The 18,914-nt window shown below is 38.9% G+C and overlaps 1 protein-coding gene across 7 annotated transcripts in view; it reads right to left on the bottom strand.

Moving 5' to 3' along the window:
- LOC134353064 (rho guanine nucleotide exchange factor 9) overlaps window positions 1–18,914 on the bottom strand; it is a 314,061-nt gene that overhangs the window by 15,605 nt on the left and 279,542 nt on the right. For all 7 annotated transcript variants that reach the window (XM_063060922.1, XM_063060925.1, XM_063060924.1 and 4 more), the window contains one exon: window positions 3,666–3,734. In XM_063060922.1, coding sequence (XP_062916992.1) covers window positions 3,666–3,734 — 69 coding nt within the window. The remainder of the gene's footprint in view (window positions 1–3,665; window positions 3,735–18,914) is intronic.

Here is an 18,914-nt window from a genome sequence, read left to right as displayed (position 1 = left end):
AATGATGTTCTGAAAATATTACATTTTATCAGATCCGTGTGTTTCTGATGGCAATGCCAAGCTGTAATTACTGCTTAACAGATTATCCCTCCATAAAAAATTATATATTTGGATTATTATTTCATCAAAATAATATTTTAAAATAGAAATTTAAAACAAAAGGAAATTATTGCAGCTTTTACTTAATCATATGTTTATGTTTAATATTTAAATTTATAACTAAAATAGTATTTTTTGCTTTTGCTTAGTATGAAAATATTTTAATGCAATTGACCGCTCAGCTGGCTTGATTTTATTATAATTTGGGTACTAAAAACAAGGAAGAGTAAATCCAAAATCACTGGATCTTTGTGGATGCTTTATCTGCCATCAATGGCAAGTGTTATTGCTTCATTATTGACTGCAAATTTTGGACTGAGAAGATCTCTGAAACCCTAGTACAGTAATCATGCTGCAGAAACACAAACTGTGCTATTGGAATGATCACTGGGTGTTAGCCTGGCAATGTTTCCATGACTGAGGATGTGGCTGATGAGCTAGGAAGATAGCAAGGGCTTTTGGAAAAAGTGAGGGAAGTGAATGATTTGGGAGGGTCAGAAAGGCCTTAGACAGATGGTTGTAATGTCTGGAGTAGCCTTTGGTTGGAGGGGGACAGGGGATAGAAGAATGGAACTGCTGGTTAGTTTGCAAGAGTTTCAAGAGAGTTGTCTTGGGTTGATGGGTTGAGAAGTTCATAAGAGGCCTTGGAAGATTGGATAGATCAGAGGATCCTAGGTGTTGGTTGGGTGGGGGAAGTAGATGGGACTGAAGGAGTGTGGAATTTGAGTTTTGGGGTTAGGAATGAGATCAATGGATTGTGGATGATGAGGTCAAAAATTGTATAAATATTTTTAATGGAACCGCGGTAAGTAAAGGACTTATGACCATATTTAGAAATTACTATCTTGCTAAACTGTGTCTGTCCCAGACATGCCCGATATAGCATCAATGATCTCAGGATTGGCTGAGATTTAGTCAAAGAGAAGCAGTGGGCTGGAGGTGACTTCACAGCAATCATGACTAATGTATAAATTGTGCCTGAATATACCCAGGTTTATGTCCAGAGTGTCACAATAAGAGCTCAAAATGAACATTATCAAATTTCACACTTGTAGACATTGAAATTTCAGTTGCACAACACTGAAAAAAATGCAAGTGAACTAGTTTTTTGTAATTGCATAATTTTACTTAACCAGATCTTTCTAAAGGTTCATCATGATGAGGTTAAATCACTCACACAACATATATGGTGCTATGTTTATTCAATTGCTTATATTTGCAATTTATCTCTAATCTAATCTAATCTAAACATGTTGTCTTAAATATTCTCTTTATAGTCCTGCTGTGGTGCTCAAACAGAAACTAAGGACCTCCAGATGCTGATGTCCAGCAATTTACATGACTCACCCAAAGACTAATTGGAAAAAGACACTTGTTTGCTATGTGTCCTTCAATTGTACTTGGACCCATGTCAAAGTCAAAGAGCATCACATGAACAGTGAGGAAACCAATCAGAAAAATCCAAACAAAGCCAGTTTGCTCACATCTGCATGATATTAACTTTGTTACTGGGAATTTATTTTGGCCCTTTTCCTAGTTTGAGCCTTAATTTACATAAATGTCAATAGTAAAACAGCTGCTCATCATTTTACATCAGCCAGCAGATCTATATTGGGATGTGAAGATCAATTTAAAAGTCAGCCTTTTCCAATTACTCCTTATTTTGCAGAGTTTTTATGCACACCGGCTGAAATGCTGAATAAAAGCTTTCTAAAAATATCACAGGCGTAGAAGCAGCTCTTTTAAAATGCAAATCCAGATCACCAGATGGAAAGATGGATATAAATTGGGAATACTCTTCCTCTCATTCAATTTCAGCTTCTCAGAATACCTTAAGCTAAAACTAAAGGTTTTAAAAAAGACATCTATTTACATTCTGAAATAAACCATTTGAATACACAAAAAAATCTGGTTCCACAGGAATTTAAAGCCACATTCTCATTTATTTCTCTATAGAATGCAGTCAAAGTGAGAGAAATTATTTATCAGCTAATCAGCATTTAAGAGAATGAACTAAGATGGTTAATAAATGAAAACTAAATATAGTACATAAATATTAACAAAATCAAGGATGTTTGATATGACAGGTGGCACTCACTCTCAGATTAGCCATTAGCAAATCTTATTACACCGAATGATTTCAACACAGATTAATACTCTTGCATGAAATTTTCATTAGTCCCAGTTTTTCTATTAATTAGCCTGAATGAAATTATGGTGTATCATTATGACCCATAGATACCACTGCCCTCGGCCATTGATTTTGATAGTTTAAAGAGTGAATCTTGATAAGTTACTGACTATAGAAAGCATCACATTTCGGCCTAATCCTGCCACTCTCCAATATCAATTTATGCAATCGCTGGTCAGTCTTTCTTGTGGAGGCTCAACTTGTACTAGTCCTTTATGTATTGTTCAAATAATGTTTTTTTTCCCTCTCCTCAAGACATTGCTGAATTGCTTCTTTGAAGTTACTGAATTCTGGCATGTTATGGTTTATGGACACTGCACAAAATGCAACAATTATTCATACATCTCCATCAAAATATGTTAATCTACACAAACTCTACTAATTCCTAAAATGCCTGGTTTGAATGTCTTAAGTAGGCAATTTATTAGTGAATTTTTGTTTGCCATTATATTTATGTGCCCAAAGGCCTTTGATATTTTCCGGACTATTTGTGCAATGCAAGATGTTTGTACATTATAAGAACATGGAAAGTTTTGTCACACAACGTATGTTATTTTTGAACTCACGTGGGCAGAAAATTATTTGGTATTCACTCTGAAAATTTGAATACTTATTGAAGGTTAGAACAAAGTTGGAAAACATTACAACATACCGGCTGTTCAAATTTTTAATGCCATTGATTAAACCTTTCTATTATTTTTCCAGAACCTTCAACCATTTTTCAATATATTCAATAATGTACAATTCTATAAATGACAGTAATACTTTAGTATCTCTTCCATGGTTTTGATAGGTAAATGAGATTCAAGAAACAAGAGCTCCTTGACCAAAACAAAGATTGTTTTCAATCAAATTGATACACCTAAGCCTCAACGATGGGCTAGATGGAGTTATCTAATTCAGTACTGACTTGCAATTAAACATGGAAACTCTTGATCAACATGAATATACATTACTTTGAATCGCGTTTCTGCCCAATGGGTCTTGAAGCAGTCAGAATCATATAACATGGAAGCTGGCCCTTTGGCTCACCAATTCAGCACCAGTCATCACCACCCATTTACACTAATCCTACATTACTCCCAGTTTTTATTACCCCCCCCATTCTTATAAATTCCCTTCAGATTCCACTACCCACCTACAGACTAGGGGTAATTTACATTAACTGACTAATCTGGATGTCTTTGGGTTTTGAAAGGAAACTCAACTCACAAGCAGAAACTCCATAGAGAGAGCACCAGATGTCAGAATTGAACCAGGATCTCCAGTGCTGTGAGACAGTGCTCTACCAGCTTGTTTTACCAGCTGCAATTTCTAACTCCTTGCTTGTAATATTGTCAGCTAGAACGCACGGATTACAAGGACACATGCTCACCTTTCTGTTTGCTGACTTTTCTTACGGTCATTGCAGCTTGCCTCTTCTGATACTCCGAGATTTCAAACCCTGAAAAGCAGGACAATAAATAGGAGAGTTGTAGATTCAAACCAGGTTGTTTGAAAGTAATTTTACTGTCAACAAGGTGAGAACCTTTAGATGCGGTCACCACCACACACATACAAATGTGCAACAAATGATCTGATCTTAGCAGAGGAGGGATAGAAAAATTACACTTATATAGCAACCCTCACACCCTGTCTTAAGAGATATTTTTGAAGTGTAGTCAATATTGTAAAGTTGGAAAAATGAGTTCTCATTTGCTCACAGAAATCTCCGACAAACAACTGCCAAATAAGAATTAAATAATTAGCTTTGTTTTGCAATGATGATTGATAGGTAAATATTGGTTGGGCTCCAGGATTAATTCTCCTACTCTTTTGAAGAGCGCTATGGGATATTTCAAATCCACATATTCATCTCATCTGAAAGATATCCTCTCCATTGATCCCTCAATGTCTGATTAGATGTTAGTGCTTAAATCTCCGAATTGAAATTTCAACCTAGGCTCAACTGATTCAGGGATGACAATGCTCCCAACTGTGCCTCCACTAATATTTCAATCACCTTATATAAGGGCCACATTGTATCAAGCTGATGTCATTTTCCTTTCTTGCACCAAACAAAGCAGCTGGAGATGTCAGGGATTGATTGCACAGCCTCTGATCTACCTTTGTAACTACAGATTGCACGGGACTGAATTGTACATACAACAGTAAATCAATGCCCAGCTTTTGCTGAATCTGAAGGATGGTTTTAATATTCTATTACCAATGAAAACCAGAACCTTTCAGTTCAGATTTATTTATCATATATATAGTACATCGAACCATACAGTGAATTGTTTGTGTGAACAACCAACACACCTAAGGATGTGCTGGGGGCAGCCTGCAAGTGTTGCCACACATTCTGGCACCAACATATATATAGCATGCCCACAATGCTAAGTAGTGTTATGTTCTGTAACTTCAAAACATTAAACTAACTCAAAGGAAGTCACAGGAGTCTGGGAATGTTGGTCTAACTTTGAGTTTACTTTAAGCAAGACACATATGGTAGCGTGATGACTTATGCAGTTCACATATTTTTACATATAACCTGTAAGTAATTAAACAAACAAGAATGCTTGATCTTGGGAAGCTGCATTAAGTTCAGTGTTCGCTTATTAATCCTTCTATTGCTCCTTTTACGATCTGATCTCTCCTCTTGGTTTCCTCATCCACAACATTACCTGATGAATCCTCTGCTTTCATATTTCCACCAACTCCTTTTGTGTTCGCCTTCCATTCATCCATCTGGGGTTTGATCTTTGCATCTACTTTTACAAGCAGCTTTTTACTTCCCCACTTGAAGTACATAATATAACCTTAATGCATGCACACTAGACTCTGATTGTACTGTACATACTCACAAAAGCTGAGTGCTTGCTTCTTTCATGAAGTTCCTTGAACACTCTTCTACCTTAAAACCAAGCCACATTTCAAAGTAACTGCCTGATTAACATATCAGAGGCTTTCTCAGATATATCGCCTGCAAAAACTGTTGTAGTTGGACCACTGCTTTTGTCACTTTCACACTTCCTCTGAGCAGCATGGTTTGACTTTGGTCCAATATGCTTTCTAACCAGTGGCACAGAGATTGGCATCAATACCTGTTTCTCCTCTGTTGGGCAATAGTTCATGGTGTTTGGCATGGAGACAGTTGTGGCATCATCTGGTAGCTTTCTTAATTTGCTTCCAGTTGACTTTATTGTAGTGGATGTGGCATGCAAGTGGTGGATGGATCTCCAATCATGTTGTAGTTGTCTCAGCCCTTTATGTCCCCTCAATGCTGGTCCTCCTGTTTTTTTTAATAACTTCATACAGGCACAAAGTGCTTCCCATTCATTGTATTTCACTGTCACGAATATCATTCCCACAGGAGTTATCTTTTCTCCAGTATAAGTTCTCAGTTATTTATCTGTAGGCTTCAGTTCAGTATCTTTGAAATGCTTCTCAAACTCATTTTGCTGAATGACCTTAACAGGTGAACCAATATCTAATTCAATTTTAATTAATTGGCTGTTCACTTCTGGTGTAAGCCATATTGTTTATCTATTGTTAATTTTCACACTGCATATCTTAAAAGCTACGCAGTCCTGTGTCACTCTCATCATTATCAGATTTTTCATCAACAGCATGCAGATTACTGCTCTTTTTGAAACTGCAACTTGCCTTTTTAGCTTTTCCTCTTCCGAGCAGTATTTTTGTTTGTCTGACACACTGTTTGTATGTGTCCTACTTTGTTGCATTTTCTACAAGTTTTGCCATTAAAAATGTATGTGAAACCCTGCCACAATGGCAACACAATTTGTTCAGCCAGATTGGTTTCTGTTTAGATGTTGCAATGTTGTTCACGTTCACTTTTATTCCTGACTGCTACTCAATTGAGTCTCTGTCTGTGGTTTCCAGTGATACAGCAATTTCAACTACTCTCTTAAACGTAAGCTGTGCTTCAGTTAGGAGCCGATTTTGTATGCTCGCTTGTAACTAAACAATATCTCAGTGCATCATTAAGTCCATTACCAAATTGACAATGCTCAGACCACCTCTTCAATTTAGCATGTATGCTGAAATCGACTCCCCTTCTTTTTGATTCCACTAGAAACCTAAAGTGTTCTGCAATGAGCAATGGCTTCAGTTCCAAATGTTCCTGCATTACTTTGACAATATCAGCAAAGCTCACTTCTGCTGATTTGGTAGGAGCAATCAAACTTCAAAGCAAACTGTATGCCTTTATGACCAATGCACTCAGCAAAATTGGTACTTGTTTCTCATCAGCTATTTCATTTGCTTCAAAATATTGTTGAATTAGCTCAGCATATATATTCCAGTTATCTTTTGTGTAATCAGATGTGACAATTTTACCAATGTAGCTAGTCATATTTGCTCTTTTTGTAATGATTATTATCATCCAGTACTCACTCTTCATTAACCCATGCATTCTTCCATTTTCTGACTTAAAAAAAAACTCAATCATGTCTTCCCTTCTGAAGAACACATGCTGGGATGGTTTTAAATTTACCTTGACTATCTCTGCACGTGCTGTGCTACATTTTTTACTCACTGCATTTTTTTTAGTTCGAATGTCTCACTGTGAGGCAACAGGTTGATATCTGCCTCGGGTTCATTTTAAAAGTTATGTTTTGTAACTTCAAAACATTGATATAGCTTAAAGGAAGATACAGGAGTCCAGGAATGCGGGTCTAACTCGGTGTTTATTTTAAGCAAGGTGTGCATGTATCACATGATAGCGTGATGATGCATTCAATTCGATAATGGAACTTTGACCTTGGTGTCTCAATATTTTGGCACGATTTCTGACCTTGCTGACTCGGTTGGGGGTGGGAGGGTGTGTGTGGGGATTTGGTCACTGGCCTTCACGACCCCGGTCCTCATGACTCTTGGCCTCACGGACCTCTGGCCTGGGACTCACCAATCTGGAGATCATTGGTCTTTGACCACAGAGCACTCAACCTGGACTCTGAACAATGGATCCTACCCAATTCTTCATTTACTGACCCTGACCTCTAAATCACCCTCATCCCTAACCCTAAACACTAACCTGACCTCTAATCCCCCATGCTGTCTCCAAACTATCCTTATGAACTAAAAAAACTCTTAGCCTGAACTACAACCTTGAAGTATATTGCAGCTCAGTGCCACCCCGACTGGAAATATCTGTTGTACCATTCTACAATCTTTATAAAATTCAAGACAAACATTCCAAAATGAAGAGCAGGTCTCCAATGCATTTGACTCCAAATGACAGCCCAGCCAAAGTGTCTGTCACTATTATTCAAACATATCTTCGCAGGTAGATACTGGCCGCTTAGTGTTGACAGTGGTTATACCAAGTCTGGAGCGGTGATTCTGCAACTATTGTTGAGGATGTAAAATGCCCATATGCCCAAGAGAAGGACTAATTCTGTTTGTGTCGATTTACCAGATTTACTAAAGTAGTACCAGGGTAGTTAATTATGTGACATGAAGAGAGTCAACTTTTAAATCACTTGGCAGCTGCTAATCAACATTTGAAAACTAATGGCTAAATACTGAAGAACCACAGACTCTTCTTATTGCAATTTACACTATAATCCTTAATCTTTAGAAGATATTTGTTTGAAATTTGTCTGCCAATAAAATGGCAATCATTTGGTGATCCTCTCCTCTCTGGATAATTTGGAATAAAAATATAAGATGAACAAATGATAAATGTGGCACTTAAAAGTAGTGAAGGCTGGTTATAATGTGCAATGCTTGCCTCCAATTTCAGAATTGAATGTGGTTATTTAAAACTAATATATAACCTCATTTGCACAGAGAATTTCATGCTGTTCTCCTTGAAAAAGGTTTTGAATGAATAGGTAAAAGAAAACTATGTCCATTCTGGAGGATCCAGGCTTGAGTAACTGAGAAAAGAACCGGAGTTGAAATGGGAATCTTTTATGCAGCTAATTATGCTTGATTAGTACACCAGCTCGTTGATGTAAATATTTAAATCAGCCAAACTTCTGTGGCAGCAAATCAATACATAAAAACATGCAGAACGTGGCCAAGAGGTCCAATTATTGTTCTGACCAAACATCAGAATGGGGAAGAAATGTGATCTAAGTGATTTTGACCGTGGAAAGGTTGTTGGTACTATACGGGGTTTAAGTATCTCAGAAACTGCTAATCTGGGATTTTCACATACAACAGTCCCTAGAATTTACATAGAATTGTACAAAAAACAAAAAAAAAAATTCGTTGTGCAGTAGTATTGTGGGTAAAAATGTCTTGTTAATGAGAGAGGTCAGATGGGAATGGCTAGACTGGTTCAAGCTGACAGGAAGGTGACAGTAATTCAAAACATCATGTTGTACTTTGAACCGAGAAGTGGTCAGCTACAGCAGCAGAGAACCACCAACATACACTCAGTGGCCACTTTATTAGGTACAGGAGGTAACTATGTGCATTATCTTGTAAAGTGTTTTGCTGAAAGAATGATAGAAGTAGGTTTAATAATAGCTTTCAAATCCAAACTGGTCAAATATCTGAATATCACTACTCTGGATAAAGAGCAGGATATCTGTGGAGAGCAAGTGCAGGGACAGGCACAGGAAGGCTGAATGGCTTCTGTTCGTATGTGATTTTAGTCTTATTGAAAGATAACTTTCCCAAACAAACAGCATTTACTACTATTATTACAAAGTTTTCCCTGCTAAACCCTAGTGACTTCAGCAGGGAGGGTAATAAATGGAGTAAAGTTAGGGGATAAAACGTATAATTAGTGTTTCACATCAGTAGCTTTCCCCATGTGGCACACATCTTGCACAGCAAGAAAGAAAATTACAACGTGCCTGCAGCCCTACACCTATATATGAAATAATCAATCAGTACTGACTCTCATTTGAAACGTTCTGCATATAAAAGTCAACCTTCTCGAATTTTATCTGAAGAAAGCATCATTCCGCATTGTGAAGGGAAAAAAAGATACCAAGTTATTTCTGGTTTTTTAACACAAATCTAATAAAACATGAGTCACTTTGCAGCTTTCTTTTTATTCTCCTCATTGGCTGGCATTTCTTCACAGTTATTATGAAATAAATCTCTTCAGAAGGATTCACATCATCAAAATAATAAAATCGCATGCAAAGAGGAGCACCAGAATTTAAATGCCACAATCTCTAACGATATCAATTTAAGGTAATCATGTGAGCCAGCTGATCACTTATTATTACATAAGTTGACAGGAAATGAAATAAGACTGTCTGGTCCATTAAATCCATTCCTCCCAGTGGAATACAAACTTAACAACCTTCACTATCCTGATTGCTTATTTAATCTTCTAATGATTTACATACAGGTGAGCAAAGTATCCAAGAAGGTAAAAGTCTTTGACTAAATTCCTAAAATACATTGTGAACTTGGTTCTGAAGTTCTAATGTAATTGCTCAGATATGTAAATGATGTGACATTAGGAGGAGGTGGAGTAGTTAGGGAGGAGGAAGCAACAAGAAACCTGTAAATCAGCTAAATGAAATTTGTAGGCGAGCAATGGAATTAATTACAAACAAAAGCAAGGCATTGCACACACATTGGAAGAAATGAGACTATTATTAATGTGTGAAATTTATACAGCACAGAAAGGTGTCCTTTGGCCCATCATGACCATGCCAACAATTAAATCATCATCTATGATAATCCCATTTAACAAACCTTTGTCCATAGCTTTATGCACCATGATGATTCAAGTACTCATCCAGAGAGTGGATGAGTACAACCTGAAATTCTTGTTCTTGTCTGTGAAGAACAAGGGTTTCAGGCTGTATATTGTATATATTCTCTGATATTAAATGGAACTATTGAACTTTGCTGTGAGTCTTTGCTCCCACTACCCTTTTGCCTAGAGCACTCAGACCGTGGCCTTGGTTTAAAAAAATTCTTTATCAGATCATCTCTGAACCTCCTACACCTTATCCTAAATCTTGCCTTCTGATTTTGGACATCTCAGCTATGAGAAATAGTATATTATATGCCCTATCTATGCCTTTCGTGATTTTCCATACCCCTATCAGGTTGCCCTTCATTTTCCCCTGTATTAAAAATATAAACACAGCCTTTGTGGTCTCCCGGTGCAATTGAAATAATCCATCCCGGGTCACATTCAGGTAAATCTCATCTGTACCATTCCAAGCACAAACATACCCTTCCTCTATGGCATCTAGAATTGAACTAAATACTTTCCTTTACCCTTTCTTAACCACCTTATCCAACTGTACTACCATCTTTAGAGACTTATGGACTTGTAAATAGAGGTCAGTCTATCCATCAATACCCCCTAGGGTCCTACCATTCTTTGTGTATATACTAAACTTATTAGTGTAGGCCAAGGTGACCGAATCTAGGACTGATGAGAATGACCTGAAAGAAAATTAGTTCAAATGTCAAATTTCAGTGAAGTAGCAGGAAATAAAGAAAAGAGGAAGCTGAAGTATATTGTTGGATCAGTATAGCACAACTCAGAGACACCAAGCTACACAATGCCTAAGTCAGACCATAATTTGAGTGGAGCATTCAGTTTTGTTATACTAACAACACAACAGCTGGAATGTTAGCTTCATTATGTTTCACACAGCATTTGATTATCTCCCTGTTCACTTATTTTCACTGCCCTCAGTTCCATTCTCAGACAAGTATTCATCCACTTCTTTTTGAGAGGTGTTAATAGTCATTGGATCAATTGCCCAGCTGGGAGCCTTAAAATCTGATTCCTAACTTGGCAACAGTAAGAAAACGCCTTCTAAAATCAAGACTTGTTTAAGCCTGGCAATGTTACATTTCTGGTCTCTATTTCTATACCAACACTGCAAGTTAATTAATATGATTTCGTCTTTACAGCACTGCATTCTGGAGTTCAACATGTACGGTATCGAATTCTTCCTAACCCAGAGACCTGAGCTGATATACCCCACTTAAACCAACATGCTGTTGTTGTTACGCCCATGTATTAGTTCTCCCCAGCACTGGGATCTAGATGTTGACATATACAGCACTGAGGAAGATCTACACTGTTATTAGCTACTGACTTTCGGATGAGGCATCAAAGAGATCCCATTGTAGATGAACACAAAAGACAAACTTCAAGCACTATTTAAGAAGGAAAGAGTTTCCCCAAACCCTGGCCCTTTATCTCTCAATGATATCACTAAAACAAAGGATCTGATTAATATCACATTGTTGTTCATGATTCCTTGCAGTGCACAAACTCATAACCATAGGAAAAAAGCAAGAGAATGGAACTGACAGGATTGTTTTACTTGGAGCTAACAGTCTCAGAAGGTTGGATGGCTACTCATCAGTTGTAGCAACTCTAAGATTCAACCATTCCATCTCTATCCAAAGAAATTCTGATCAGCCCCTTTACAATTAATACTAATATAACTGAATCAGCAACCATTACATGCTGGACACAGTGTAGACAGAAACTGGCAATTGCCCAGAAGCTTAACTGACCCAAATGCATAAAAAGTGTGACTACTCAGAGCATCCTGTGATACTTATTCAGAGTAATCCTGTGCCAAGTGCATCAATAGTCCCTTCTTCACACCGGGAATATTATCCATGTGTATTGCTATTATCATGCTACGTGGGATGGTCTCAGGACAGTTCTGATATACTGTGTACTATTAGCACCTCAAAACGTACTCCCTGATCATGGCCTCATATATTCCTCAGTGTACCATTACAATTCAGTCAGAGACCAACACTAATTCACTGAACAGTGAAAAGCTTCCTGTCAGCAACTGCACCAGTTGCTTATAAAATCAAGTAGAATTCTAGTAAGAATACAGACAATGCTAGGAGATCCCACAATCAACAGTTCACATCTGCCATATCTAGTCATGATGACAAATAAAAAGTAACAGAAAGAGGTGGCTCCAAGACCATCTTCGGCTTCAACAGGTGCGTACTAAGGAGAACACTGAAACAATCAACATCATGCTTCACCCAAAATGCCAAGTGAATGATCCAGCTCAACTTCCTTATGAGAAACCCACAATCATAGAAGCTGGTCTTTCAGCCATTTGAAACGCTCCAGGCAACATAGAGAATGCCAGTCAGCACTAGGTACAGAAAAAATTATGATACTGGCTGTTTTACTGAAATCAGAACTCCAGAACTACATGCTAGTTACAACATTGGTATCTACCCAACAATATGTGAAGTAGCTTAGTTTGCTCCTGGCCATAAAGTCAGGCCAAATCTAATTTAACAATTTTTTAAAAAGTCAGTTCTCTCTAATAATAACTAAAATAATAGAAAGTGTTATCAATATTGCTTATCAAGTAAGATTTGTCTGCCAATAACCACACGGTAGGCTTATTCAGAAAGTCAGAAGGCATGGGATCCAGGGAAGTTTGGCCAGGTGGGTTCAGAATTGGCTTGCCTGCAGAAGGAAGAGGCTCGTGGTGGAGGGAGTAGGTTCGGACTGGAAGATTGTGACCAGCGGTGTCCCACAAGGATCAGTTCTGGGACCTCTACTTTTCGTGATTTTTATTAACGACTTGGGTGTGGGGTAGAAGGGTGGGTCGGCAAGTTTGCAGACGACACAAAGGTTGGTGGTGTTGTGGATAGTGTAGAGAATTGTCAAAGATTGCAGAGAGACATTGATAGGTTGCAGAAGTGGGCTGAGAAGTGACAGATGGAGTTCAACCTGGAGAAGTGTGAGGTGGTACACTTTGGAAGGAAAAACTCCAAGGCAGAGTACAAAGTAAATGGCAGGATACTTGGTAGTGTGGAGGAGCAGAGGGATCTGGGGGTACATGTCAACAGATCCCTGAAAGTTGCCTCACAGGTAAATAGGGTAGTTAAGAAAGCTTATGGGGTGTTAGCTTTCATAAGTCGAGGGATAGAGTTTAATAGTCACAAGGTAATGATGCAGCTCTATAAAACTCTGGTTAGGCCACACTTGGAATATTGTGTCCAGTTCTGGTCGCCTCACTATAGGAAGGATGTGGAAGCACTGGAAAGGGTACAGAGGAGATTTACCAGGATGCTGCCTCGTTTAGAGAGTATGGATTATGATCAGAAATTAAGGGAGCTAGGGCTTTACTCTTTGGAGAGAAGGAGGATGAGAGGAGACAAGATAGAGGTATACAAGATATTAAGAGGAATAGATAGAGTGGATAGCCAGCGCCTCTTCCCCAGGGCACCACTGCTCAATACAAGGGGACATGGCTTTAAGGTAAGAGATGGGAAGTTCAAGGGGGATATTAGAGGAAGGTTTTTCACTCAGAGAGTGGTTGGTGCATAGAATGCACTGCCTGAGTCAGTGGTGGAGGCAGATACACTAGTGAAATTTAAGAGACTACTAGACAGGTATATGGAGGAATTTAAGGTGGGGGTTATATGGGAGGCAGGATTTGAGGGTCGGCACAACAATATGGGCCAAAGGGCCTGTACTGTGCTGTACTACTCTGTATTCTATGTTCTATAACCTGCTTTCCAATGCCCAACTTGGATTTTTGCCGGGGCCACATCATCACCTTGGTCTAAAATCAGACTGAAGATGATGTGAGAGTAGCTGTCCTGGATACTAATAAAATATTTCACCAAATAGGACATCAACAAGCCTTGTTACAAATGATTTCAATAAGTATGAAGGGGACAGATATTTGAATGGTTGGGGTCAAAAATGTTTGTATTTTTGGATGTGAGCCATACCTGTCCCTGGACACCCTACAGGAGTTCTCCAAAGCAATGTCCAAGGCTCAACCATATTCTGACACCTTATCAATAACTTCACTTCCATGAAGTCAGAAGTGGAGTAATATACTGATAAATGCAGAATGTTCAGTTCCATTTGTAGCTCTTCAGAAATGAAGCAGCATATGCCTGAATGCATGAAGTCCTAGGTGACATTCCGATATGGGTAAACAAGTGAGAAGGAACATTCATACCATCATAGCAACAAACAATAACTATTACCAGTAACAGAGCATCTGACACACGCCTTTGATATTCAATGGCAGTATCACTGCCAAAAGCAACATCATCAACATTCTGTGGCTTCCTCTTGACCAAAATTTGACTGGACTAGACAGTTAAATGTTGAAGAAGGTCAGAAGCTAGTTAAAAATTCATCTTCTGACATCCGAAATCCTTTCAATCTTATACAAGGCCCAAACCAGGAGCCCAGTGGAATGCTCACTTCTTGATGCACGGCACATCCGACAACATTCAATAAGCTCAATGTATCTGGGGGAAGAAAATTCTGCTGGCCAACATTCCATAAGGCCATTAGGTATAGGAGCAGAATTAGGCCATTTGGCCCATTGAGTCTGCTCTAGTATTTCATCATGGCTGATCCATTTCCCTCTCTGTTCCAAACTTCTGCCTTCGCCCCATATCTCTTCGTGCCCTGACTAATCAAGAACCTATCCACCCTTAAATATACCCAATGACTTGGCCTCCACAGCCGCCTGTGGCAATGAATTCCATCTTCTATCTTAAATGTTTCTCCTGTCCACCGGCACTGCACTATATTCTCAATGTACGTCACCAACAAAATACACTACTTGCCAAGCCTAAATCAATACCCAACTGCACTTAGGGAAAGTCTTGCCTGTGATGTCCTTATTCATAAAGTGCATTTAAAAATAAATGACCTATCACCTGACTCCCAAGATGTTTCCTTCATCTATAACGCAAAAATGCAACTAAGAAGTCTCCAGCTGCTTGACTAAGTACAGCTTTAATGATGTTTTAAATAAAAACTGTACATCATCCATGACACAACAGCTCACTAAGCTGTCACTTAATTCCCTACATTAATCATTTATACCCTGCACTATGCAATAGCATTGTTGTAGTGTGTGCCATTCTGAGAGGGCACTGTAACAACATATTTATATGACAACATAGAGCTAATGGCCCAGACTTGCTATCAGTGCTGAGCCATCACTGCTCACAGCAGAGCGACAAGAAAATTCATGCCCACCCTTCCCTTTTAGCAAAAAGGCCAAATTTAATTCGGATACAAGACTCTAAAAGAAAGCAGTCTTTTGATCATAAATTCACTCAAACTGGACGGAAGAGGGAATGTAAAATATATCCAGCCAAAAATAAATTTAATAAGTGGCAAAGCCAACTCCTAGCTGAGCTGACTATCAATGTTTTCAATCACTTAGAGTGCTTCTAAATATTTTTGATATTGAGAAATATTATAAAACAGGCAGCAACAAGAACATTATCAAGCCATTAAAACGTCCAAAAAATTAAGTTTTTAGAATATAGTTAAATAACATAAGCATTTAAAATATCTTAATTAGAACATAGAACATTAGAGCATAGTACAGGCCCTTTGGCCCACAATGTTGTGCCAACCTTTTAATGTACGCTAAGGTCAATCTAACCCTTCCCTCCTATATAGCTCTCCATTTCTTTAACATCCATTGCTCATCTAAGATTTTCTTAAGTGCCCCTAATGCTTCCACCTCTACTACTGCCCCAGCAGTGCATTCCATACACCCACCTCTTTCCATGTAAAAATCCTACCTCTGACATACTATACTTCTGCTATACTTTCCTCTAATCACCTTAAAATTATGCCCACCTCATATTATCCATTTCCACCATGGGAAAATATCTCTGGCTATCCACTCAGTCTATGCCTCTTATCATCTGTATACCTCTATCAAGTAACCACTCATCCTTGTTTGCTCCAAAGAGGAAAGCCTTAACTCACTTAACCTATCTTCATAAGACATGCTCTCTAATCCAGGCGGCATCTTGGTAAATCTTCCTTACACCCTCAGTAAAGCTTCCACATCCTTCCTATAATGAGGCGACCAAAACTAAACACAATATTCCAAGTGTGGTCTGGCCAGGATTTTATAAAAGTACAACATTACCTCATGGCTCTTGAAATCAATGCTGCAACTAATGAAAGCCATCACAGATACATCTTCTTAACAACGCAATCAACTTCAGCTGCAACTTTCAGGGATCTATGGATGTAAACCCCAAGATCCTTTACATTGTTAAGAATCCATCACTAACTCGGTATTCTGCCTTCAAATTCAAACTTCCAAAGTGAATTACTTCACACTTTTGCAGGTTGAACTCTATCTGTTACTTCTCAACCCAGCTCTGCATCCTGTCAATGTCCCATTGCAAGCCCTCCACACTATCCACAACTCCACCAATCTTTTGCGTTATCTGCAAACTTATTAACTCACCCTTCTATTTCCTCATCCAAGTCTTTTATAAAAATCATAAAGAGCAGGAGTCCCAAAACAGATCCCTGCAGAACACCATTAGTTACCAACTTCCACGCAGAATACATTCCACCTACCACCACTCTCTGCCTTCTATAGGCAAACCAATTCTGTGTTCTCACAGCCAAATTTCCCTGGATCACATGCCTCCTGATGTTCTGAATGAGCCTATCATGGAGAACCTCATCAAACAGAAAACCCATTGCTCTACCTTCATCAATGTGCAAATTCCACACCACTGTTTTCCTTTAAGATTAATGAGAAAGAAACCCTGACACCAAGTTCTTTAAATGAATTCTCTGTACTGGGAAGTTGTTACAATTTTTCTCATTGAAATACATTTAAGAAATCTAATTTCTCTGCAAAATCCAGCCTTTTATTTTGCTCCATCACTTCAATCTCTCAGTTGATGGCTGTGTTAGCACAAGATGAGAATGCAGACATCTCACCCTGCAAAAACTCATTTCAGGGAGGTAGCACCCCCCCTCCCCCCGCAACGCCCGTCGACATCCAAGGGTGTATGTAATACTTTGTTTAGTGATTTTGTCTAATCTGTAAACCAAGTTGGGTATATGCAGCAAGTGTGACATTAAAATATGTATTTATATCATCATGTTTATTCTATTACAACTTTAAGCAAGTCTACAGGGAGTTTGGACTCATCACGTAGGACATCAATAGCGTAGCTCCTCAGCAGCTGGCCAGCTAGTTTAAATAACGTTAGCTATGCTGTAAACTCACCTCAACATGTCTTTTACATTTTAACCCACCGTGGGCAATAGAAAAGTCACTGTTGCAAACAGTGCAGCGAGCAATACTGTCATTATTTTTGAGGTCGACTGTAAAGCCCGCCCACAGAGAAAACTGATAGGTCTACTTAGCAGGGGTCCCCAACATTTTTTGCACCGCAGACCGGTTTAATATTGACAATATTCTTGCGGACTGGCCGACGGGGGGGGGGGGGGGGGTGTTAATCACGACCGGAATATAGGTGATAAGTCAATAGTATCATAACATTTTAAGTAACGTTTGGATATTAAACACACAGCGCATATTTTCCCCGTATAAAATCATTGTAACACACCAGTATCGCTGAATCAGTGGGAGCCCTGGGCTTGTTTTCCTGCAACAAGACGGTCCTATCGAGGGGTGATGGGAGACATCGATACTCGAAGGGGGTTCCTTATATCCAGTCTATTCCACAATTTAGTTTTCGTTGCATTCATTGCAGAAAACTCCGCTTCACAGCGATACGATGTTGGAAATGGAAGCAACGTTTTCAGTACTTCCGTGGATATCTTAGGATATTTAGCCTTGACTTTGATCCAGAATACCGACAGAGATGTTATGTCAAACATACATTTCAGCCCGCCGTCCATTTACAAGCTCGAGGAGTTGATCATCTTCCCGCGCTGACATGGATGACGCGCGGGTAATGACCTCGCGTGCGTTCAAGCTCAACAGTGCGTGACAGGGAATGAGGAAAGGTGCAAATGACTCATATCGTTTCATATCGCCAAATCATATTGTTTCCTCACGGCCCGGTGGTTGGGGACCACTCTTAGCACGAAGAGAGACCAATCAGGATGCTCGCTGTCCTTCTCCCTCTCAAAAAAATCTATTTCTGGGATATTGTATATAATTTCCGGACGTCAGGGAGCCACTATCGCTATGCGGGAGACTCCCGGATCTTCCGGGAAAGGTGGGATGTCTGAGAATCTGAAGAGCTTGCTTCAAATTGTATGCTTCTGTCTAAGAACATCTGTTTATCTATTGAGTACATTTGCATCCAGCAGAAAACGGGAAGAAAACATGGTAAATACCAAAGATACTAAATTTGATAGTCATAAAAAAAAAGAGCCACTTGATGCATGATTAATGAGTACTGATAATTGTAGAGCAGACAGCATGTCAGCTTCCTGCTGCTTGGTCATTCGAATTTCTTGGCAGTCCTGGCAGTGTTGCTGATTGGCTTAATGGAACATCAAAGATCTAATAATGTGAGTGGCTGGCACTAATAATATTACTTTTAACAGTATAAAGCTAACCATGAACCTCTTAAAGTGGAATTGCACTCCGAGTTGAACAGCTACTGACAGTAGTGCAGGAAAAGAATTTAAACAAATGCAACATATAAGAGCGTGAACTACATTGTTGGAGGATGCAATATATGTGCAAAAATCTTAGGCACATATATATAGCTAGAACGCCTAAAACCTTTGCATCGTACTGTAGTAATTTTAGGTATTGCACCATACAGCTGCTGCAAAAAAAACAAATTTCATGACATATGTGAACGATGATAAACCTGATTCTGAAATAGGTCTTCATTGTGGACTGAGAGTGGGAAAGAGGCAATGAGAGGGGAATCATGGTTGGGAAAAGGT

Source organism: Mobula hypostoma, chromosome 10 (assembly GCF_963921235.1).
Source record: "Mobula hypostoma chromosome 10, sMobHyp1.1, whole genome shotgun sequence".
Classification (NCBI taxonomy): domain Eukaryota; kingdom Metazoa; phylum Chordata; class Chondrichthyes; order Myliobatiformes; family Myliobatidae; genus Mobula; species Mobula hypostoma.
This window is presented reverse-complemented; position numbering and strand designations above follow the sequence as displayed.